This window comes from Danio rerio, chromosome 15 (assembly GCF_052040795.2).
Source record: "Danio rerio strain M-AB ecotype USA chromosome 15, GRCz13ab, whole genome shotgun sequence".
Classification (NCBI taxonomy): Eukaryota; Metazoa; Chordata; class Actinopteri; order Cypriniformes; family Danionidae; genus Danio; species Danio rerio.
This window is the reverse complement of record NC_141035.1, coordinates 51,703,267-51,728,300: the sequence shown is the minus strand read 5'-3', so window position 1 is coordinate 51,728,300 and position 25,034 is coordinate 51,703,267. Positions and strand designations below refer to the sequence as shown.

Here is a 25,034-nt window from a genome sequence, read left to right as displayed (position 1 = left end):
GAAATCGCATCTATGTGGGAGTTTTGATACCGTAGCAATGATGCTAATATTTATATTTTGGGTCTGCCATTTAAATAAATGTTAAGTATGTGTGAAACCGCTCAGTTCACATCAAATCAATATTCATGGATGTATATGAACTACACAATGCTTCGGTTTATAATGTGAACAGCCTTCTGTGGTTTCTAAAAGAGCTTTTATAATACTGCAGAGTAACCTTACTGCAACCAAAACACAACTGTGTATAATGTCCAGACGTCCTGCTGCACTCCAAACAGAATAAACGAGCCCCAATGATTAAAAACAAGAGTTAAATCAGCGATATCCACAAGACAGATCAGGAGAGACGCCAATAACAAACAACTCCTGGAGGAAGAGTAAAGTCATTTAGTGATTTACAAAAATATAGTAGAAATGAGGTCATCACACACACACAGCTGTATAAATATAGACAAAACTGCAGTGTGTAGGTATAAACGCAGTGGAAAAGCGCTGGTGCTTCAGAAACGCAGCGGTGTGTGTGTGTGTGTGTGTGTGTGTGTGTGTGTGTGTCTGGAGTGTGTGTCTTCAGAAGTGATGAACTTTAATCTGGTTGTTGTCGTCGAGGCTGAGCTGAATGAAGCCGCTGCCGCCGCTGCCGGACGCTGATCTGAGCTTCGGGAACAGAGGACTGCGTGTGTGTGACGCTCAGGAAAACAACATGCATGTGCTGGAGTGTGTGTGCGTGTGCGAGACAGAGAATAAGTGTGTGCGTTTGTGTGAGACACTGAGTGTGCAAATATGTGTGTTTACATGTGTAAGCATTTGTGAATGAGTGTGTGTGTGTGTGTGTGTGTGTGTGTGTGTGTGTGTGTGTGTGTGTGTGTGTAAGGATACATATTGTGGTTCTTCCGTTGTGCCTCCAGCCAGCGTTTGTTTCCTTCGATAAGGCCCTGCAGCCGCTGACCTTCGACCTCTGGAGGACGAAGACTTGAAAGACTGAACACACACACACACACACACACACACACACACACACACACACACACACACACACACACAATCATTATCATCCACTTTACACCATTTACTTCATTATAAGTGACCCTAAAAAGGTTTGGTATGATCTTCCTGTGTGTGTGTGTGTTTGTCACCTTAGTGGTGTGTATCCTGAGAAGGTTGTGTGTGTTCTGCTAGTTTCTGTGGAAAAGAGATGATGTTCAGATGACACGATCACTCAGATGATGTCAGGTGTGTGTGTGTGTGTGTGTGTGTGTGTGTGCGTCACCTGTGCTCAGGCCGGTCCAGCGGTTCTGCATTGATTCTGTGGGTCTGTGAGCGAGTCCATTTGACAGGGCTGAGGAGGGGTGTGTAGGCCATGCCCACGAGGGGCGGGGCAGCAGGGGTGTGGTCAGAGGAGGCGGGGCTTGTTTGTGTGTTACTGAACTCAGAGCTCCTAACACAGAGTTGAGCTGACCTGAGATCAGCTGCAGAGAGTCGGCCAACTGCTGCACCTTCACTGGAACTGAGGAGACGCAGAGGTCAGTGTGTGTACATGTGTGTGTGTGTGTGTGTGTGTGTGTGTCTTACCTGTTCCCTCTGGGCTGTAAACACTGCTCATCTCTGATTCGGTCACATCAAACGTCACTTTACGATCAGCTGACCTCTCGCCGTCATCACATGACACCTGATATATACACACACACACACACACACACACACACACACACACACACACTTCAAGCGTTGGCTCTGTGAATTTCCCTTTTCCTCATGAATGTATAGTTTAATGCAGGTGTATTATTAATCGGTGGTCAGTTTAACTACATGATTCATTATTGGTAAATAAAAATGTTTAATATGTTGATGATGTCTGTTTTTTGATGATTCAGACACAATATTCTTAACCACGCCCATTTTGTTATTAGCCACACCCATCTTGTTACTAGCCACGCCCCTCTTGCTGTTTACTATGACTGAATGATGTGCTAAAAGAAAGCTCCGCCCCCTACTCAATATTCAGTTTCAGTTGAAGAACATCACTCAGAGACCCACGGTTCACGCAAGTGTGTGTGTATGTGTGTGTGTGTATTTTAAAATGTCTTTTTAGAAGTGTGTGTGTGTGTGTGTGTTTTAATATTTGTGTCTTTTCAGAAGTGTGTGTGTATTGTCACATTTGTGCGTATTCAGACTTGTGTGTGTTTTATGATGTGTCTTATCAGACTTGTTTGTGTGTGTGTGTGTTTGTGTGTGTGTGTTTTTTCACATTTGTGTGTTTGTGCTTTCATATTTGTGTCTTTTCAGATGTGTGTGTATGTGTTTTACAATGCGTCGGTGTGTGTATTTTCATATTTGTGTGTATTTTCAGGTGTGTGTATTTACTTTTGGACTTGTGTGTGTGTGTATGTGTGTAGTTTCATATTTATGTCTTTTCAGATGTGTGTTTGTGTGTGTTTTACTGTGTGTGTGTCTGTGTATTTTCATATTTGTGTGTGTTTTCAGGTGTGTGTATTTGTTTTCAGACTAGACGTGTGTGTGTGTATTTGTGTGTATTTTTAGATCTGTGTGTGTGTGTGTGTGTGTGTAAGTGTATTTTCATAATTTTGTGTTTTCAGACTTGTGTGTGTATATGTGTGTGTGTGTGTGTGTGTGTGTGTGTGTGTGTGTGTGTGTGTGTGTGTGTGTGTGTGTGTGTGTGTGTGTGTGTACCTCCTCAGTCAGTGATGTTTCCAGCTGGTTGAGTTTCTCCTGTTTTTCTCTCAGTAGTGTTTCACCCTTCTGGAGATTCTCCCTCAGCTCAGCCAGTTCCCTCACCTCCTGCACACACACACACACACACACACACACACACACACACACACACACATGCACGCACATGTCAGGGACTTACATGCACACACTTCACTCACAGGTCTGTCACACTTACACAAGCACACACTCACCCACAGACACCTGCACACACACACACACACACACACACACACACACACACACACACACACACACACACACCTGCTGCAGGCTGTGGTGGTGCTGCTGTGTGCTGCTGGACGGTGGTGTGGGGTCCTGTAAAGTGCTGTGTGCTGCCCGCAGCGCTGCCTGTCTGTCCGTCATGTAAACAGTCTGCCGCTCCAGAAACTGGCGAGCCCTGAGGAGAGACACACTCTCATTCCACATGTACTGACGCACGCTGACACACACACACACACACACACACACACACACACGTGAACATGACAACAGCCAATCAGAATCAGAATATTTGCATATCAGCTTTACACTCATCTACAGTGCATCTGTTGACAGCGCTTCACTGTTTCCACATGTGTTTATGCTCCAGCCTTATTCTAAAATGGATAAAACTGATGTGTTTCCTCAACATTCTACACACAATCCCCCATAATGACCATGAGTTTTTGAATTTTTTTGCAGATTTATTAAGAATAAACAGCTGTAAGATCACCTGTACGTCAGTATTCTCAGCCTTTGGCTGAAGCTGTAAACTGAGCTCAGGTTCATTCTGTCTCCACTGGTCATTCTGGAGATGTTCCAGCAGCTTCACTGGAGTTCAGCTGTGCTCAATTCAGCTGATGGACATGATCTGATCAGGCTACACCTGTCTATATAAGGGTTCAGGGTCGACAGTGCATGACAAAGCACAAACCAAGCATGAAGACAAAGGAACTGTCTGTAGACCTCAGAGACAGGATTGTCTAGAGGCACAAGGCTGGAGAAGGTGACAGAAACATTTCTGCTGCTCTGAAAGCTCCAGTGAGCACAGCGGCCTCCATCATCCGTCAGTGGAAGATGTTTAACCAGCAGGACTCTTCCTAGAGCTGGCCGGACATCTAAGCTGAGCGATCGGGGGAGAAGAGTCTCAGTCAGGGAGGTGATCAATAACCTGATGGTCACTCTGTCTGAGCTCCAGCGCTCTTCTGTGGAGAGAGGAGAACCTTACAGAAGGACAACCATCTGTGCAGCAATCCACCAATCAGGCGTCTGTATGGTAGAGCGGGCAGACGGAAGACACTCCCCACCTGGAGTTCACCATCTGAAGGACTCTCAGAGCATCAGAAACTAAACTCTCTGCTCTGATGAGACTCAAACTGAACTGTTTGGAGTGAACGCCAGGCGTTACGTGTGGAGAACAGCAGGCGGCGCTCATCACCGGGCTAACAGCATCCCTACAGTGCAGCATGGTGGTGTTGGCATCATGCTGTGGGGATGTGTTTCAGCAGCAGGAGCTGGAAGACTAGTCAGGATAGAGGGAAAGATGAATGCAGCGATGTACAGAGACATCCTGAATGAAGACCTGCACAAGAGTGCTCTCCACCTCAGACTGGGGCGACGCTTCATCTTCCAGCAGGACAATGACCCAAAGCACACGAGTGGCCCAGCCAGAGCCCAGACCTAAACCCTATTGAGCATCCCTGGAGAGATCTGAAAATGGCTGAACACCGTCACTTCCCATCCAACCTGAGAGAGCCTGAGAGAACCTGCACAGAGGAACGGGCGAACATCCCCGAAGACAGCTGTGCAGAGCTCCAGCATCATATTCAGGAAGACTCGAGGCTGTAATCACGACCAAAGAGCAAAGCCTGAGAACACTGATGAACATCTGATCATACAGCTGCTTTATTCTCCACACATCTGAACAATCTCTAAACTCTTCCACATGGTCATTATGGGGGATTGTGTGGAGAATGCTGAGGAAATACATCAATGCAATCCATTTTGGATAAAGACTGTAACATAAACACATGAGGAGACAGTGAAGAGCAATCAACACTCTGCGATGCACTGTATGGTGTGTGTGTGTGTGTGTGTGTACTGGTCTATGCTGGTGTCGCTGGCGTCTGCTGGTCGCTCCACTGGTTCCTCCAGATCCTCCATCCTCATCTGAGCCTCCGTCCTGCTGCTCTGCTGCACTGCTGCTGCGCCCTGATGATGGAGAACACTACTGCCCTGCTGCAGCGCACTGCACACACACACACACACACACACACACAAAGAAAATTTCAGAACCGATTGCTACACAAGTCAATACTTTTGACATTCCTAGTGTGTGTGAGTGTGTGTTTGTGTGTTAGTGTGTTAGTGTGTGAGTGTGTTAGTGTGTGTGTGTGTGTTAGTGTGTTAGTGTGTGTGTGTGTGTGTGTGTTTGTGTGTTAGTGTGTGTGTGTGTGTGTTTGTGTGTTAGTGTGTGTGTGTTTGTGTGTTAGTGTGTGTGTGTTTGTGTTAGTGTGTGTGTGTTTGTGTGTTAGTGTGTGTTAGTGTGTGTTAGTGTGTGTGTGTTAGTGTGTGTGTACCTGACTCTCTCCTCCAGCCTCTGGCGCTCCTCCATCAGTGTGTGTGTCTCCAGTCTCTGTCTCTCTCTCTCCTGCCTCTCTGTGTGTAGTTCAGCTCTCGCTCGCTCCAGATCCTCACGCAGACTAACACACTGCTGCATCAGCGCTGGGAGAGACTTCGCACACACACACACACACACACACACACACACTCACACACTGTTTTATACTGTACACACTGTATTCTCTGTAATGCTGGTGTCTCACACACATTATACACATTTGTGTCCTGATGTGTCACAAAAACCCACACACCACACACACATACTGTATACATTCACACAAATGCACATGCAAACACACAATTACACACAGACATATGTACAAAAACACACACTTAAAAAACAAATATAGTCACACACACACACAGACACACTTACACACACACACACACTCACACAGACACACTTACACACACACACACACACACACAGACACACTTACACATACACACACACACACAGACACACTTACACACACACACACACACTTACACAGACACACTTACACACACACACACTTACACACACACACACACCTGCACCTCCTCCTCTTCTTCACACAGCTGCTTTCTCCTCCTCCTCAGATCTGCTGCCTGATGATGATGATGATGAAGAGCGCAGTGTTACAGTAATCCAGCATAACACACACAGTAACACAACGCTGCAGGTGTGTGAGCAGCGCAGTAAAGCCAGCAGCAGGTAACAGCAGCACTGTCTCACCTTGGTCTGTAGCTCCGCCTCTTGTGTTTGCAGTTCTCTGCTGCGTCTCTCCAGCTCCTCCTTCCACTCCTGGAGCTCCGCCTCCTGTCAATCACACACGGCACAGCCAATCAGAAGAGAGTGCATGGAATTAAAACTAAACTCATGTGTTTTGTGTGTGTGTGTGTGTGTGTGTGTGTGCTGACCTTCTGTGAGTGTGTCCTGCGCATGTCCTCCAGTTGTGTGTCCAGTGTGTTCTGCAGTTTGTGTAGTTGTGTTGTGTGTTTGTTGATCAGAGCGTCTCTCTCCTCCTGAAGAGAATTCAGCAGACGCTCTCTCTCTCTGCTCTCCTGCACACACACACACACACACACACACACACACACACACACACAGAAATATGGACAAACACTTGCATTAATACAGCTGTATGTGTGTGTGTGTGTGTCTGTAAGTGTGTGTGTGTGTGTGTGTGCTGCACCTTCTCCAGGTGTGTGTCTCTGAGGTTCTGCAGCTCGTGTTGATGTTCCTCTTTCAGTTGTTCTAGTTTCCTCCTGTGTTCTCGCTCCACTTCCTGCCGAACTTCCTGCAGCACATCTGTCAGCTGACACACACACACACACACACACACAATGTGGCAGCATGATATATATGCGTGTGCGTGTGATATAATAAATCCAATATGGTGTGTGTGTGTGTGTGTGTGTGTGTGTGTGTGTGCACCTCTCTCTGGTACTCTGCTAATGGTTGTTCTGGTCGTGGGCTCCTGATGTCCTTCTGTACGTCACTCACTGCAGCCTGACAGTGTAAGAGTTACAGCGTTACAGACTCACACACACACTGCTCTTAATATTTCACACACACACACACACACACACACACACACACACACACACACACACACACACACACACACCTGTAGTCTGATGGTTCTCAGCTGCTCCTCCTTTTGCTCCTGTAGCCGCCTCCTCTCTTCATGAAGCTCCTCCTCTGACTCCTCCCTCAGGCGCATCAGGTCACGCCTCCTCTGAGTCTCCACCCTCTGTCGCTCCGCCTCCAGTTCTGAGCGCAGCTCCTGCAGCTTCAGCTCATTCTCAATCCTGCACACACACACACACACACACACACACACACATTTGATTAATTTTATTTGGAATGACTTATACTAATTAAAGCAACACAGCATCCAAATAATCGTAAGGAGCCCGTGATGTTTCACAGTACAGCAGCAGATACAACCATTGATGATCTTTTGCATGGTGATATTAAACAGTCGATCTATTCAGCGCAGAGTAAATGGATTAAGGATAGAGACGGCATCGTCTTCTCCACACATGAAGACTGCCTATTATTGCAGATACAGAACATTCATTTTCTTGTCGGCTTAGTCCCTTTATTAATCCGGGGTCGCCACAGCGTAATGAACCACCAACTTATCCAGCACGTTTTTTACGCAGCGGATGCCCTTCCAGCCGCAACCCATCTCTGGGAAAAGATACAGAGCAATACTTTGCAATTTGTTTAGTCTTTTTTACTGAGTCCGGCAGTGTGTAGTCCCCTCACACACAGATTATGAGCGTGTCCTGGGCTCCCGTACATTAAAACCACCAACCTTGTGTTGTAGCCACACACTTTCAGAGCATTCACTAATGGTTGATATTTCAGCATATTCAGCACAGATCCATGTATGAGTCAAAACAACAGCCTACTTCCATCATCAGAGAGTTTTTCAATACTTCATCCACAACAACAATATCAGGAGTGTTTGGAAAATCTCTAATGCCGGCACTCAGAACATGTGCATTACTGCTCAATGATGGAAACCAGTTCATTAGCAGAGTCTTGTTAGTGTATAGTGCACTGTGCACACTGACTCTGACACGCTGCTATAGTGTGTGTGTGTGTGTGTGTACCTGAGCTGCTGTAGTTGTGTGTGTGTGTGTGTGTGTGTGTGTGTGTACCTGAGCTGCTGTAGTTGTGTGTGTGTGTGTGTGTGTGTGTGTGTGTGTGTACCTGAGCTGCTGTAGTTGTGTGTGTGTGTGTGTGTGTGTGTGTACCTGAGCTGCTGTAGTTGTGTGTGTGTGTGTGTGTGTGTGTGTGTGTACCTGAGCTGCTGTAGTTGTGTGTGTGTGTGTGTGTGTGTGTGTGTGTGTGTGTACCTGAGCTGCTGTAGTTGTGTGTGTGTGTGTGTGTGTGTGTACCTGAGCTGCTGTAGTTGTGTGTGTGTGTGTGTTTGTACCTGAGCTGCTGTAGTTGTGTGTGTGTGTCATTGTTCATTCTCTCCTCCTCGTCTCGTCTCCTCTTCAGTATCTGCTCCTTCAGAATCCTGACACACACACACACACACACACACATGAATAGTAGAATTGTCATAATTAATATTAGAGCCTTTATTACTATTCCAGGGTCACCACAGCGGAATGAACCGTCAGTAACTATTATTTAGGGAAAAATAAAATAAAAAATAAAATAAAATTAAACTGGAACCGCCACTGCCCTCCCTGATCATCGCTGACAGCACACACACACCTTCACTAGACAGCATGTGTGTGTGTGTGTGTGTGTGTGTGTGTTTGTTTGTGTGTGTGTGTGTGTGTGTATGTGTATGTGTATGTGTGTGTGTGTGTGTGTGTGTGTGTGTATGTGTATGTGTGTGTGTGTGTGTGTGTGTGTGTGTGTGTGTAGCAAGGCCTTTTTTCTGGGGGGCGTCACTGCCACCATCATTACCCATAATGCACCAGTGACTGACCTCAGCTGCTCAGCGCTCTCCTCCTTCATCCTCCACTCCTCCTCCTCCTCTCTCCTCTTCTTCTCCTCATGCTTGTATTTCTCCAGTTCCTCCTGAGCTTCTCGTCTCCTCTTCCTCTCCTCTTCCTCTTTTCTCTTCACCTCCTGCTCCTCCTCCTCTCTTCTTCTCTTCACCTCTTCTTGTCTTTTCATCTCTTTCTCCTCTTCCTCTTGTCTCTTCTCCTCTTCTCGTTTCTTCATTTCTATCTCCTCCTCTATCCTTCTCTTCCTCTCTCTCTCCTCCTCTTCCTCTCGTCTTCTCTCCTCTTTTCTCTTCCTCTCTCTCTCCTCCTCTTCCTCTCGTCTTCTCTCCTCTTTTCTCTTCCTCTCTCTCTCCTCCTCCTTCTCTCTCCTCTTCTCCTCCTCCTCCTCATGATCTGTGTGTTCTGCAGGTGTGGAGGTCTGTGAGCGTGACTGTAGTGTGTGTGCTGATGTCACATTATCCAGCAGACGCCTGTGGACACACACACACACACAACATCAGCATCTGAATCCGATTGGGTGAAATATTAGCCACGCCCCTCTTACTGTTAGTTTACTATAACTGTGTGCTGCGTCAAAATAAAGCCCCGCCCCCTACTCAATATTCAGTTTCAGTTAGGAGAACATCAGCACACTGAAATAAACGTGCACACAGAGCTGAACTACAACAACCAATAGAGGACCATCATTAACTAAACTAACCTTTACTCAGACTACAGGAAACCTGTTTACTGTAAATAAACACACACAGTACCTGCCTGCAGAGTCAGAGCCGTCCACACAGCTGTCCACATCTGCCTCACCCTCCACTTCCTGACACACACACACACACACACACACACACACATTTCAAAATTTAAAGCTTTGATGAAGCACACACAAATTATCAAGTTATCTGCAAAAAAAAGTTTGAAAACATTATTTACACTCACTGGCCACTTTATTAGGTACACCTGTCCAACTGCTCGTTAACGCAAATTTCTAATCAGCCAATCACATGGCAGCAGCTCACTGCATGTCTGCATGTAGACATGATCAAAAGAATCTGCTGCAGGTCAGAGCGAGCATCAGAATGGGGAAGAAAGGGGATTTAAGAGACTTTGATCGTGGCATGGTTGTTGCTGCCAGACGGGCTGCTCTGAGTATTTCAGAAACTGCTGATCTACTGGGATTTTCACGCACAACCATCTCTAGGCTTTACAGAGAATGCTCAGACAAAGAGGAAATCTCCAGTGAGCGGCAGTTCTGTGGGCGCAAATGCCTTGTTGATGAGGCCAGAGGTCAGAGGAGAATGGCCAGACTGGTTCCAGCTGATAGAAAGGCAACAGTAACTCAAATAAGCACTCGTTACAACCGAGCTCTGCAGAAGAGCATCTCTGAACACACAACACGTCCAACCTTGAGGCGGATGGGCTACAGCAGCAGAAGAGCACACCGGGTGCCGCTCCTGTCAGCTAAGAACAGGAAACTGAGGCTACAATTCACACAGACTCACCAAAACTGGACAATAGAAGATTGGAGAAACGTTGCTGCTCTGATGAGTCTCCATTTCTGCTGACACATTCGGATGCTCGGCTCACAATTTGGCCTCAACAACATGAAAGCATGGATCATCCTGCCTTGTATCAGCGGTTCAGGCTGGTGGTGGTGGTGTAATGGTGTGGGGGAGATTTTCTTTGGGTCCATTTGTACCATTTGAGCATGGTGTCAACGGCGTTTAATTAAGGCAGTTCTGAAGGCAAAAGGGGTCCGACCCGGTACTAGTAAGGTGTACCTAATAAAGTGGCCGGTGAGTGTGTGTCTATATATATATATATATATATATATATATATATATATATATATATATATATATATATATATATATATATATATATATGAGTGTGTGTGTGTGTGTGTGTGTGTGTGTGTGTGTGTGTGTGTGTGTGTGTGTGTGTGTGTGTGTGTGTGTGTGTGTGTGTGTGTGTGTGTGTGTATGTGTTACCACAGCAGGCGACAGGTCCAGCAGATCAAACACATTCTCTGAGAGTTTGGAGCGAAAACCAGCCTGAGGAAATAAACGAAGAGTCAAATCACCATAAACACACACACAATACCTTCATATGTGTGTGTGTGTGTTGAGGCCATACCTGCACTTGATCAGAGGATGAGAGCGATGCTGCTGCTTCTTCACCGATCTCGGACTCCTATCACAGGATATGACATCACACACTAATACATAAACACACACACACCAGTAACAGTAGCCAGTAACACACAGCAGTATGCGTATGAGGATGCTGGGGGTTTGAGCTTTGCTGCAGAGAGGAGCTCTGATCGGCTCCTGTAGGGTCACAGCTTTTACCCTCCCATTAGTCACATGACCTGATAGACACGCCTCCTCTCTGCAGCGACACATTGATATACACACACACACACACACACACACACACACACACACACACACACACACACACACACAAGACACTGAACACAATGAACGAATCACAAGATGTGAAAGACGATTCCCACTGCCCCAGCAGACTGCAGCGCTGCTCCATACAGACATCATTACATACTTTAAAATCCTTCAGCATCATTAATGAGCTTTGATGAAACGAGTTTAAAGGCACAATATGTAAGATGTTTTATTAAAATATCCAAAATCGCTAGAGCAGTGTTACGTATACTGCTGACTTCTGACGTGAACAATACTACAATGATTAAAAGCAAATACTGTCGTGCTTTTTTAATAATTTACATATTTTTTCGTTAACAATAACTAAGGGTTAACAAGAACATTCAGTCCCCAATCCTACCCCCAAGGAGGAGAATTAAAAAAATAATTAATTAACAAAACGCAGACAACAATATTAGCACCTACATGAATTGTCAAAGCAACTAAATGTTGTGGTGATTCTACAGTCGCTATGGTAACACAACAACTACAGTAACCTAAACAAACAACTCACTACTGTACAGTTGCTATAGTAACACAACAACCATATTAATTGATCTGTTGTGATTCTACAGTCGCTATGGTAACACAGCAACTACAGTAACATAAACAAACAACTCACAACTGTACTTCGCTACTAATATAGTGTTTATTATCCTACAATACACCACGGTTTACTGTAGTTAAACTGAAGCACACTACAGTATTTATGACTGATGTTTATCAGTTGACTATAGTTAACTCTACAGTACACTGGAGCATTCATTAACTAAAGGTTGTAGATACTCTATACTACAGTTTACTATAGTATGACTGATAAGTACTGTATTATTTACTATAAGCTACTATAGTATTTCTCATGTGAGCTTACATTATCCCGAATGTTTAGAAGAATGTTTAAATGCAGTGAAATAAGCAGCTTTAACTGGAGTCACGAACTGTGTGAATGCTAATGCTGTCACACACCCTGTAAATACAGCTTTGCTTGTTATGAATTCATATTACACACTGCGCCTTTAAGAAAGAAATATTAATATGACTGAGAATCAAAGCAAACACAGTCAGTAAAGTGTATTCATCAGCAGAATCCTGACTATCATAACAGATCACTGCAGTGCTGCTGGGACAGTGGGAAGCACATAAACGCAGAGTTTGGGGGCGGGGCTTGCGAGTGGGTGGGGCTTATATGCAGGGGGCAGGGCTTGCAGGCAGGGGCGGGTCACTCAGTCCTACCTCACTGCGCACTGGGCTCCACTGAGGCACAAACTTCCCAGCTTTAGGAGCAGTGCTAGAGAGAAAGATCTGCCCTCCACTTCTCTCCTCTCCATCTCTCTCTCTCTGCTCTTCCTCATCTTTGTCCTCCTCTGTCTCTCCATCATCGAGTCCTGAAAGCTGCTCTTCCTCTATTCCCTCCGTCTCGTCTTTCTCCTCCGCTGCCTGTTCTTCTTCTCTGATCTGTCCGGTCTTCTCTTCCTCAGGACTGCTGAATCTCTCAATCTGCTCCTCAATCTCATCACTCTCGTCTTTCTGCTCTTCTCCATTTCCATCCTTCATCTCTTCCTCCGTCTGCTTGTCTTCATCACTCTCCTGCTTGTCTTGCTCTTCTTCTCTGTTCTGTCTGTTCTCCAGTCCTCCATCACCTTTACTCTCCGTCTGATCTCTCTCCTCCTCCAGTTGCTTCTGTTCAGGACTGCTGAATCTCTCCATCTGTTCATCAGCTTCATCCCTCTCTTCTTTCTGCAGTCCTCCATCACCTTTACTCTCCATCTGATCTCTGTCGTCCTCCATCTGTTCATCGCTCTCCTCTTCTCCATGATTGCTCTCCGTCTGTTCTCTCTCTTCTTCTGTTTTCTCCTCCGCCTGTTGTTTCTCCTCCTCAGGGTTGCTGAATCTCTCCATCTGTTCATCACTCTCCTCTTTCTCTCCTTCTGTTTTCTCCTGTTGTTTCTCCTCTTCAGGAAGGCTGAGTCTCTCCATCTGCTCATCTGGTTGCTCTTCTTCTCTGGTCTGTCCATTCTCGTCCTCCTTTCTCTCCTCCTTCATCTGTTTCTCCTCTTCTGGACTGCTGAATCTCTCCATCTGCTCATCGCTCTCTCCTTTCTCCTCTTCTCCATCATTCATCTGTTCTTCTGTCTGTTTCTTCTCCTCTTCTGAAAGGCTGAATCTCTCCTCCACTGAAGCGCCCAGAGCTGAGGAGCGCACGTGTCGCCCGCACACCGAGTCCTGACAGCCCGGGATTCAGACACAGACAGACAGACAGACAGACAGACAGACAGATAAAGACACACACACAGATAGACACACACACACACACACACACACACACAGACACACACAGACGGCCTGTGAGGTCTTGTGCAAACCCATCAAAGCCCAAACAGACACTCATGTTATTAACACACACACAGCAGAGAGGAGCAAAGAACAGACAGACGTACACACACACACACACACACACACACACACGCGCACACACACACACACACACACACACACACACGCTGCAGAAACTGCTGTTCTTACTCAGAGTTTTTGCCTTGTTTCTGGTCCAAAAGTCTAAAAATCCTCAAACCCAGAAGCATTTTAAAGACCAGCAGAGCAGAGTAAAGGATAACAGCTGATCTAGGAGCTGTGAAACACACACATCAGTCATTTATCCACACTGAGTGACCTTCAGTTCTGCAGGCAGAGCAATCCTCGCTGCACCTTCCTGCACAAAATATCAGCATTTAGAGGAAAACACAACCGATTCTCTATTTATTATCCATTTATTTGGCAAATAATATGGCAAAACTAAGAGAGCTTTTCCTTGGAACAAGCAAATTAATCTTGTTTTTCCTTTTAAAAAATAAATTAAATCCACCTCCCCTATTGGCAGATTATTTTTCTTGTTTTAAGGATGAACTCTCTCAATTACTAGACTATATTTTCTGCTCATCTAGACAATGCTGCCTGATTTAAGAGTTTTTAGACAATTGGATCAGTAACGAGAGTAAGAACAGCAGTGTTTGCAGTGCAGACAGACAGACGGACACTGGTGCACCTCTGAAGGCGGCTCTGCGCTGTGATCCCTCGATAAGGCCAAATCCTGCAGTTCAGGTTCTGTTCTTTCTTCAGGTGGAACCGTCCCACTGATCTCACTGTCCTGAAACACACACACACACACACACACACACACACACACAGTCATCAGCAGCACTATACAGCAGGGCTTCTCAAAGTTCGAATCCGGACCGTGAGGATATTCAATCCGGACCATTCCATACTGCAAGAAGTTTGTGTAAAGGATTCAGGTTGTGGATTTCCTTCATTGATAAACGCACACATCTTGTAAACCGTCGGTTTATTTGTTTGTATTTTTGTTTAAAATAATACGAGCTGAAATATAATCAAAGGCAGAATATTCAAAGTTTTCTGTTGGCTTCATGTGATCGAGCGGCTGATCATGCACGCCTGCTTTAGCACACCGCAGTGAAGCGATCATTTGAATGGATGAAGATGTCGATCTCACAGAAAACTCGATGAAGAGAATGGACAGTTCAGAGTTGAGTGGACTCATGCGTTTATTTTGCCAGCATGAAGCCATTCGTTGTTTTTTTTTCCGAACTTTCGCCAATTTGTGAATTTTTTTCCCTCTCCACTGTCTCCTCTAGCTTGCATGGTTTGGGATTGGTAGAGCTTCACATCGATGAATTTGCCCTCCAGTGTTCAGACCAGGGGCCTCATGTACGAAGACTTGCGTGGAAATCTTACTAAAACATTGCGTACGCACAAAGCTGTAAATGTGCGTACGCAGAAAAAAATTCAGATGTATGAAACACTGCGTACACCGAATCTCACGCATATTCTGTTTGTACATCTGAATGAAGGTGAAACTGAGCGCAACATGCACGAGCACAAAACCCCTCCCTGCCTCCGCCCCCGTATGAATATGCTAATGACTCTACTTTGGCAAAACCCAACGAAAAAGCAACGGCAAAAGCAAACAAGAAGAGAAACTTTGAACAGAATGTGGATTGGAGGTGCTGCTTTCGGAGGTAGACCGGAGAAAAGTGGTGTTATTTGCAAGTTTGTCCTCTGGAATTAACAACAAAAGAAAAAAATAGAGTGGGAGAGTTTAGCTGATGCGGTCAACACAGTTAAATCTGAAAATCGCACTGAGTGGATTAAAAAAGAAATCGTGAGATCTATAGGTGTAAAATTTTATAGTGTTTTTAACAGCTTAAGTGGTGCAGCTCGCTAAACCCATGGCAACATGTTTCCATACGTTCAAGTATGAACTCGGTTGATCCAGCGGCTGATGAACTTATTCTTTTTCCCCCACTACATATCAGATTTTGCCTATATACTCTTTATCATGAGGAAGACAGGTAGGAATCATTAATAAGTCTGTGCATCAAATTTTATTTGTAAATTTATTGAATGGAAATGTTTCTGATTCACGTATGCCAGTTCATCCTCAGCTCATGGTGCCTTTTTAGAAATGTGTGTGCGCAAGTTTGCTCCGATTACATTGGGAAAGCCGGCGACCGCTGCAAATTGCGCTTTAATGTTTGGATGGTCAACTGCATGGTACGGAAACCTTATATACTAGACATGCGGATGGACCCGTCTCATACAGCTAAGACACTTTGTAGAGTGCAATTCAACACAACTGCCTCTAGGAGTCGATAATGGAAAATGTGCGTACGCCAGCCATGAAGCTGCCGTGAAGCTGCGCACATTCCCACGTTCAGTTCATCGTTAGTATGCAGCGTTGATACATGAGGCCCCAGGTGTGGGCAAACTTAATCCTGGAGGGCCGGTGTCCTGCATAGTTTAGCTCCAACCCTATTCAAACAGACCTCTCTATAGAGTTCAAGTGATCTTGAAGACACTGATTAGTTTGTTCAGGTGTGTTTGACTAGTGTTGGAACAAAACTCTGCAGGGACAGCGGCCTTCGAGGATCAAGTTTCCCCATCCCTGGTCTAGACCCTCAGTAGTGATTATCAAACCACACTGAACTGAACTGAACTGAACTGAACTGAACTTAAACACTGATATCTGAACTACACTGTTCCAGTTACTATGATCATTTTTGTGAAGCTGCTTTGACACAAGCTACATTGTAAAAGCGCTGTGCACATACAGGTGAATTGAATTGAATTCTGCTTGACTTGTAATGAGGCAATTGGAGCTGTAAAGAGTGGAAATGTGAAACGCCACTATGAATCGAAACACGGATACAGATGCAGATATAAGGAGCGCGAGACACCTACAGCTTTCATTACACACCTTTTGTATTTATCATCTTATTTTGGAGAGGGTCTGGATGCAGACCTGGGGGCTGTTTCATAAAAGTGGTTGAGAAAAGCGGGGAATAAAGTTAAATCCTGACTTCAATGAGCCGAACTAAACCTCCACGCTTGACTGGTTTCATAACAGGAAGTTGAAGATCATTCGATCTGACTAATCTGAGTTCAGTTGAAGTAATCTAGATAACGGCTCGTGCACGTTACTGTCGTCAAACCCTGAAGGTCGAGCAGATGCATCGATTATGTTGTGTGCTACCATGGCAACTACGAGAACTGAAATGAGACGCCGCTGTTCACAGCGAGTGAGCCGCTCAGACATATAATAATGTAAACATCATAATCGAAATCTACAGTACAGCTCACAACAAAGCAAGAGAGAAGACTGACAGGAAATTGCAGATTTGAGAATAGTATTTAAGCCTATTAACGTTAAATTTAACATTTAATACATTGAAATTGTTCTTGAACACACACGACAGAGACGGAGAGATTTTATCCATTGCGTGAATAATAGCAAAGATGACTCCCATCCCATGACCAGTGAGATTCCCGATGAAAATGTCATCCTCTGATTTACTTTGCATTTATTGTGTTTTGAATGCAAATGCCACTTCATTTAGAGAAAAATAAATAGTGTTGACTTTTTTTTACGTTTTTCAATGTTTTAGACACGCACCCCCCCAAGTTTGATAAACTTTTTTTCATCTTTAAAATGTCTGCCTAACGTTAACATCTGCTATCAGTGTCTACTGTGTATGCTTTGTCATGCTTTCATGAGCTCTAGGTTAGATTACTGTAATTATCCATGTGTCCTGCAGACCTGATTACCAAACTCCAGCTGTTCAGATGCAGCTGCTAGAACCCAGAGATATGATCATATTAGACCGGCTCTGTCAGCGCTGCACTGGCTATTAAATATCGTATGCATGTTAAAATCTTACTGACTCCTTACTAAGCCCTGAGCAGCTCAGCTCTCTGGTATTTGAGTAGCTGCTGGTGGATTGCAGCCCCTCAGGGCCACTGTGCTTAATTATTCTGAACAATCGATTATTCCTAGAACAGCAGACTGGACTGCAGGCGCTGGAACTGAACTCAGGTGTGATAAACCACAGTTCAGTTCTGTTTTAAGAGGGGGGCAAACACTTATTCACACAGCGCTCTGTGCTGTTGTATTTTGTTTTCCCTAACGATATAAAACAGCAGGATGTGTTCACTTGTGTTAAAACTGACTAATACTAAAATTCACACTCTCAAAAGAAATAAAATCAGTACAACTGTGTGTATTGATGTGTGTGAGTGAGTTAACGTGTGTGTGTGAGAGAATGTGTGTGTGTTCTATATGCTCTTCTCCATCACCTCATACTGCAGTCCAGCTCCGAGAGCATCCAGATCCAGATGGAGATTCTTCAGCAGTCCGGCTGAATCCTGAGGCCTCTAAACACACACACAGACACACACACACACACACACACAGACACACACACACACAGACACACACACACACACACACACACAAACACAAACACAGAGAGATTTACCCAGCATTTAGTGTAATGCTAACACATTACCCAGTGTGTATATGTATGTGTGTGTGTGTGTGTGTGTGTGTGTGTGTGTGTGTGTGTGTGTGTGTGTGTGTGTGTGTGAGAGACCGACCTCTTCCTCTGAAATGTCCTCCTCTTCCTCATCTTGAACACTCCTGACAGCAGCGGCACTTAACACGGGAGCCTGATGACAGAAACACACTCTACATCACTGAAGAACACACTAATAAAGCATATGTGTATGTGTGTGTGTGTGTGTGTGTGTCTCACCCCAATAGCTGCTCTGATTGGCTGCAGGCCAGAGGACAGACCCAGAGGAGCACGGAGAGGAGCAACAGCAGAGTCAGAGAGACCGCGGAGAGGAGCCAGTGGAGCCAACGCCTGCACGCGCACACACACACACACACACACACACACACACACACACACACACACAATTAGGTAAAAATAAATGCATATTACAAGACAATGAAAGTGTTTTTTGACCTTGTGTGCATATAATGTGTGTGTGTGTGTTTGTGTATGTATATATGTGTCTATGTCTATGTGTGTGTATATATTTATATGTGTATGTCTATGTATATGTGTGGTGTGTATGTGTATATAAGTGTGTGTATGTATGTGTGTGTCTGTATATGTGTGTATGTATACGTGTGTGTCTAAGTGTGTATGTATATGTGTGTCTGTATATGTGTGTGTGTCTATGTGTGTATGTATATGTGTGTGTCTGTGTGTGTGTCTATGTATATGTGTGTATCTGTATGTGTGTATGTATACGTGTGTGTCTGTATATGTGTGTATGTATACGTGTGTGTCTATGTGTGTATGGATGTGTGTGTGTGTGTGTGTGTGTGTGTGTGTGTGTGTCTGTATATGTGTGTATGTATACGTGTGTGTGTGTGTGTGTGTCTGTATATGCCTGTATGTATGTATGTATATATATTTGTGTGTGTGTGTTGACTCACTCCCGCAGCTCTGGCTCCCTCAGCCTCTCTCTTCTTCTCCTTCTTCTTGTCCCTCTTCTCCTTCTTCTCCTCCTTCTTCTTCTTCTTCTTCTTCTGTGGTGCTCCGCTGCTGCTGCAGACGTTGGTGCTGGGAGCAGCTCTGCCGGCGTGTGTGTGTGTGCGCTCGCGCTCCTGCAGCACCAGCTGCCTGTACTGCTCATCGCACGGGTGATCCCATGTGGACTGACCCGTGGAGAAGTTAAAGTAGTAGACCTCGCCCGTCACGTCCTGACTGAACACACACATAGATATTTACACTAGATGTCGTCTACACTATTGTTGTCTTTTGGAAGGAATCAGTCAACAGAGCCGCTGTTTTAGTACAGTGTAGCGCTCCTCTGAAATGAATGTGCGACCAAGTTGCAGTGGAGGACCGGCCATGCAGAGCCAGAGATATACACATACACACATATATCTAGTGGGCGGTGGGTAGCACTGTGGCCTCACAGCACTCAGGTCGCTGGTTGGAGTCCCGGCTGGGTTAGTTGGTGTTTCTGTGTGGAGTTTGCATGTTGAAATGAAGTGTTCTGCCTTTACACTCGTACACGGCGCTACGGTCCAGCATCTTCACACTGCTGTAGTCTTGACTAGCACATACATCATGGGAGCACTACGAATATGGTGGAGCTGTTGACGCATGCTCAGGCTCTGTGTGCGATATCTAGTGTACTTATCTATGGTGTGTTGTGAAGTGTGTGTTACCATGGTTTCCACTCTGCCGGTAAAGGCGCCACCATCCCCTCCCTGGCCAACCAGAGCAGCTCGGGCTCCCGCTGCGGGTCAATGCCGATCTCCAGAGCATACTCGTGGATCTCTGAGACACACACACACACACACAAGCTGTAAAATGCGTCTCTGCTGTCTCTAGAGTGTGTGTGCGTGTGTGTGTGAGTTTGAGCTGAGAACAGGCTTTGATCCTGATTGTGGCGTTTTGGTGACTGTCGCTTTAAATGCAAATGAGATTCAAAAGAGGGTGGAGCTACAGATGCCTGTGCGTCAGCATAGTGACAGATGTGAAACAGCAGTGTGTGCGCTGAGTGCTGGTTTTCTTGGCAGCTCCAGTGCTCCTAACTTCACACATGTAGTCGCACCCACCGACAGTGATGAGCAGCGTTACTACACGGATTATATGATCAGATTCTGTTATATATTAACACTCCAATCACAACCAACAAATAAAGAAAACTCTGCATGCGTCTCCGGCCCTGCACACACTGCTGGACGTGGATGAGATGAAGTGAGTTACCGATAATCACTGTGCTGTTCTCAGCGGTGCGTCTCATACTGCACAGATGATGCTAGAACTTATTATTTACATACGTCATCTAAACAGCAGTAGCGGTCTTTAATGAGCTGCAATATCAGCTTTATCTCAGTGATGTTGATAGAGTGCGCGCGGCGTGTCTGAAGAGCGAGGACCAGAGCCGGCCCAAGGCATAAGCGAACTAAGCGGCTGCATAGGGCCCCGTGGCCACCAGGGGGCCCCCAAGAGTGCTTGTAATTTCTGAGTGACTTTCGTTTTAGTTTTGTTGAGTAGTGAATTAGTGTTGGGACAAAATATATGCCTATTTATCGTGTTATTTCCAATTGCGATACATACTCTGGCGTCAAGATATTTATCTAAATTTACAAAAGATCTAAATGAATTAATCAGTTTTCCACACTAACTGCAGCAGATAACCGCTTTAGCTACAGTACACCCAGCTGCCACCAGGTGGCGCTTCCCGTAATGGCGGATCATCAGACACACCAGCGTCATGTAAACCACTGACAGATGAGCCATTGCAATGGTGAAAATCTCAGACATCTTCTTCTGTCCAAGCTGGGCCAAGGTATTTGTGTGTTTCAGACATCCAGCTCCCCCCAATTTGCCACTAGTTTCTTTCTCACAGGTGCGATTTCACTTGGCTATATCGCTCGCGCGTGCCCGCGGTCAATGAAACTTTATATATGTGCTGAAACTTTTTAACTCCGCCAAAATGTATGTAGATATCAATAGGACATATAATTTGAAGGGTTTAATTGACTCTTACAGACCTTGGCAAAGTCTTGTAGATGGTACTTTATAAAATAAAAAATAAAAAAATTTGGAGAATTAAAACCTTGAATAGATGAGTAAATAACTGGTGTCTCCACTGCTGAAAACACACGTGCTCAGAGGAGTCTGTGCTCACCGCTCAGAGCATTCTGATCAGTTGAAAACAATAGTGGGGATACATATTTGTTTATTAAAAATAAACCAGGGCTAAGCATAAAATATTTCCATGTTTACATAAAATTAGTTGGTCAAGTTGTGATAAGTGTTTTAAGTTTACAGAAAATGAGAAAGCAATAGATGACTGTTTTGGCAGGTTTTTTCTTAAATGCATGTTGCACTGAATCCAGATTCTGCTGCTGTGATAGAGACGTGCTCTCTTCAGTCATACACTGCTCTCTGCACATCAGCATTTTTCAGCTTGTTGGACAGCTGTGCACTTGCTTTACGTTGTTGCAAAACAATATATTATGGCTGGTTTTCTTGTGATCTATTGATATATGGCAGAATCACTGATATCGTGATTGACGCAGCAGCGCACGGAACAGCAGCAAAAGGCTTTTTCATGAACTTGGTGATAAAAAATAAGATTCTGATTTATACAACTGACAGTTGGTAAATACACTGCAGAAAATATTTTATTTCTTATAGTTTTTGTTTGGTTTTTAGTCCAAATATCTAAAAACTTCTTAAACCAATAAACATTTGCTAGACAGATTTGAAGGTAAAATTATGTGTTTTTTACAGAAAAAAAAGCCCAATAATCAAAATAAAAAAATATTGTTTTAGGTTTTCAATAAGATTATTTCACTTATCTCATTGGCAGATTAATTTGTTTTAAAGAAAAAAATCACGTAATTTAGAATTATTTCTGAAAACTAAACTATTTTTTTCTATATTTAGTAATATGTCTAGAAAATGCTTCCTGATTTAATTGGAAGTTATTAAGTTATTTGATCTACAAAATACAATATGAATTTTTTCAGTGTTAACATTTATATCCATTAAAAATAATAATTTAATTGTCACCATGTTTGACTGTTTGGTAGCGTCTTGTGACTGAATAATAATATGTATGCTATTGGCTTTTGTTCCTGTCAGCCCATATTAATATTTTGTGTCTATTTATTTAGATTTGTGGCAAGTAGTCATGTAAAAAGTTGGATCAATAGGAAGTTGTTTCAGCAGAATAATATTTAGAATTGTCTTAAAACATATATTTTATGATGTAAGCAACTCAGTTACAGAGAATAAAATTGATAATGTGTGTTTAAAATGTATAGTGTGCGAATAATCAAGGATTGACAATAAATTGTCATATTTTTTGCACCAAGGGGCCCCAAATAAAACCCTGCTTAGGGCCCCCTGAAGACTTGGGCCGGCCCTGGTGAGGACAGATCCGGGGGTGAGAAGGGTGCACGACTTATTTGAGGACTGGGAGGGAGACTCCCGATTTCCGGGAGATTACCACTCGTTTGCGGGCATTTTGAGTCCCGGGTTTGCGAGGCGGAGGACCGCCGATGCCGGCTCAGCATCATGTTGTCTATTGACCACCGGCTGACACACAACTGGCTTTAATCCCTGCATGTCAGGATTATAAACAGGACTGAATCTGGATTTTGTGACGGTGTTGGAGACACTGGATTATAAATATGCTGAAATCAGCATCTTAAAACACTTTATAGTAATTCCACAGGGTCTCTAAGCTTCTCACCTTGTTCTGATGGGATGTAGCTCTCGTCATAATCCTCCTCCAGCACCAGCTGATCGCCGATGCGCAGCCCCGTGGTGGCCATGGTAACGGCGGCGGCGGCGCGGCGGGAGCGCGCACAGTGGGGCGGTTACGAGCCTAAATGAACAGAATTACTTCAAATTAAAACTTAAGAAGCACTTCAGGACCCGCGATGACGCTGACGGCTCATGTATACTGCTGACAGACACATAATCACCTCATTACGCGTACAGAGATGTGCTAATGCCGGCCGTTACCTCAGATTAACAACTCATTTAGGACAAACATATATATATAAACGCGTTATAATCAGCATTTACCACACTAATGAGTTCATTAAACACTAATAGAGCAGAATCTGCGCGTCAGTGTAATCCTGCGAGCGTCGCGTCACTCTGAGTTTAATCCTCACCTGAGTTACGCCTTCACCACGACACTCATCTCTGTGTTTCTGCAGCACTACTCTGGTTAATTAATGAGATAATGAAGGATTTTATTTAATTAATGCAGAAAGTTCAACAGCAGAAGCGCCGCGTCTCCATCACGGCAACCGAACCGGAAACACAGCAGCGCGTCAGACGGAGCCGCGCCACAATAAAAGTCGCGCTTCACAATAAAAGTCAACACTCACACAACGCTATATATTTATTTATTCATTCATTTTTTTCGGCTTAGTCCCTTTATTAATCTGGTATCGCCACAGTGGAATGAACCGCCAACTTATCCAGCACATGTTTTACACAGCGGATACCCTTTCAACTGCAACCCATCACTGGGAAACACCCATACACACTCATTCACTTACACACACACACACTCATACACTACGGCCAGTGTAGTTGATCAGTTCCCCTATAGCGCATGTGTTTGGACTGTGGGGGAAACCGGAGCACCCGGAGGAAACCCACGCCAACACGGGGAGAACATGCAAACTCCACACAGAAACACCAACTGACCCAGCCGAGACTCAAACCAGAGACTTTCTTGCAGAGAGGCTATCATCTTAATCAATTCATCTTAATTATTTTTAACTCTATCACAGCTAGACCTTAAAATATTAAGTTTATTTACAATGTTTAGCCCAAGTTGTTTTTCATCATATGAACAATTAAAGTAATTAAAAGTTAAGAACTGAAAACTAAAACTCTGGAAATTAAATACTTTGTTAATTATCAAAGTCTGAGTGCTTTTTTATTAGACCTTCTGCTGAGGTCAGTTTGACGCTTCAGCCACAATATTCCTAACCACGCCCCTGTGTTAATTACATATGCAAAAGGAAAGCCCCACCCCCTACTCAATATTCAGTTTCAGTGGAAAATCAACATACTGAAATAAAGTCTACGTTTCATGCCGAAGAATCAAAATTAGTATCATCGCTTAATATGTCGTATTTTAATAAGTAGATGTCGAAAGTGTTTCATTTTGACCCAGACTATGCTGAACGATGATGAACAATTCACGCATACTCAGAACAAAATGCTGCGTTATTTTAACCCAAATTGGGTAAAATATGGACTAACCCAAACATTGGGTTTAATTTGGTCCTATTCGTTTAATTTAAAAAAACTAACCCAGCAGTTGTGTTATTCCCTACTATTGGTTTGAAATAACCCAGCACTTTTGAGTGTATTTAGAAATTTTATTTTCACTATTTAAAGCATTAAAGTAGACACTTTTATTGCATTTAAAACAGTATATACACGTCACACACTTAACTGATGTAGACATCAATATTGTACTTCAGGGCCCGGATTTTCAAAAGTAATCCATTAGGATTTTGGATAAGGGATTGGATCAAATCTTGAAAATGGGTTTTTCAAAAAAAAAAATGGATTACCTAATCAGATTAGATCACGTAATACAATCATGGTTTTGATCCGGATCAAATCTTTAGTTTGGGTTTTTCAGACCTTTTTTGTAGGATTTGGATCACTTTGATCCAAAAAACCTGGATTAAACTGATCCCATCAGAAGGGTGGATTCAGCGTGGATTTCATGCCTAAAATGTAATGAAAACTTTAAAAATGTATTAAATAATACTATTTTTGGATCATGCAGTATCTTACGAGATATTTATTCATAAGGTTTTAAATTTATTTGTTCATCCGTCAGGCTGTAGTGATTATTGGCTTTAACGTATTCAGCCTTTCAGTATAGGCCTACAGAAAAGTAGAAAGAGTTTGGCCTCAT

The 25,034-nt window shown here is 44.0% G+C and overlaps 1 protein-coding gene across 2 annotated transcripts; it reads right to left on the bottom strand.

The window, feature by feature from the left end:
• Positions 1-367: 367 nt before the first annotated feature.
• Positions 368-23,412, bottom strand: cep164 (centrosomal protein 164). Of its 2 annotated transcripts, XM_087284584.1 has the most exons (29): positions 23,257-23,412; positions 22,827-22,961; positions 19,780-19,891; positions 19,039-19,309; positions 18,344-18,454; positions 18,186-18,257; positions 17,886-17,963; positions 14,278-14,379; positions 12,468-13,457; positions 10,927-10,983; positions 10,782-10,844; positions 9,552-9,610; positions 8,778-9,269; positions 8,268-8,354; positions 6,945-7,128; positions 6,752-6,826; positions 6,510-6,632; positions 6,235-6,378; positions 6,050-6,133; positions 5,866-5,922; positions 5,289-5,443; positions 4,811-4,957; positions 2,992-3,169; positions 2,689-2,796; positions 1,570-1,666; positions 1,268-1,504; positions 1,134-1,179; positions 877-978; positions 368-670 (listed from the first exon to the last, which is right to left on the bottom strand). In XM_087284584.1, exons 2-29 carry the CDS (start codon positions 22,906-22,908, stop codon positions 568-570), a joined length of 4,416 nt encoding a protein of 1,471 aa, XP_087140710.1. In that variant the 5' UTR covers positions 22,909-22,961; positions 23,257-23,412; the 3' UTR covers positions 368-567. The 2 variants fall into 2 exon arrangements, with proteins under 2 accessions (XP_087140710.1, XP_087140711.1); XM_087284585.1 differs by lacking the exon at positions 12,468-13,457.
• Between the last annotated feature and the right edge of the window lie 1,622 nt (positions 23,413-25,034).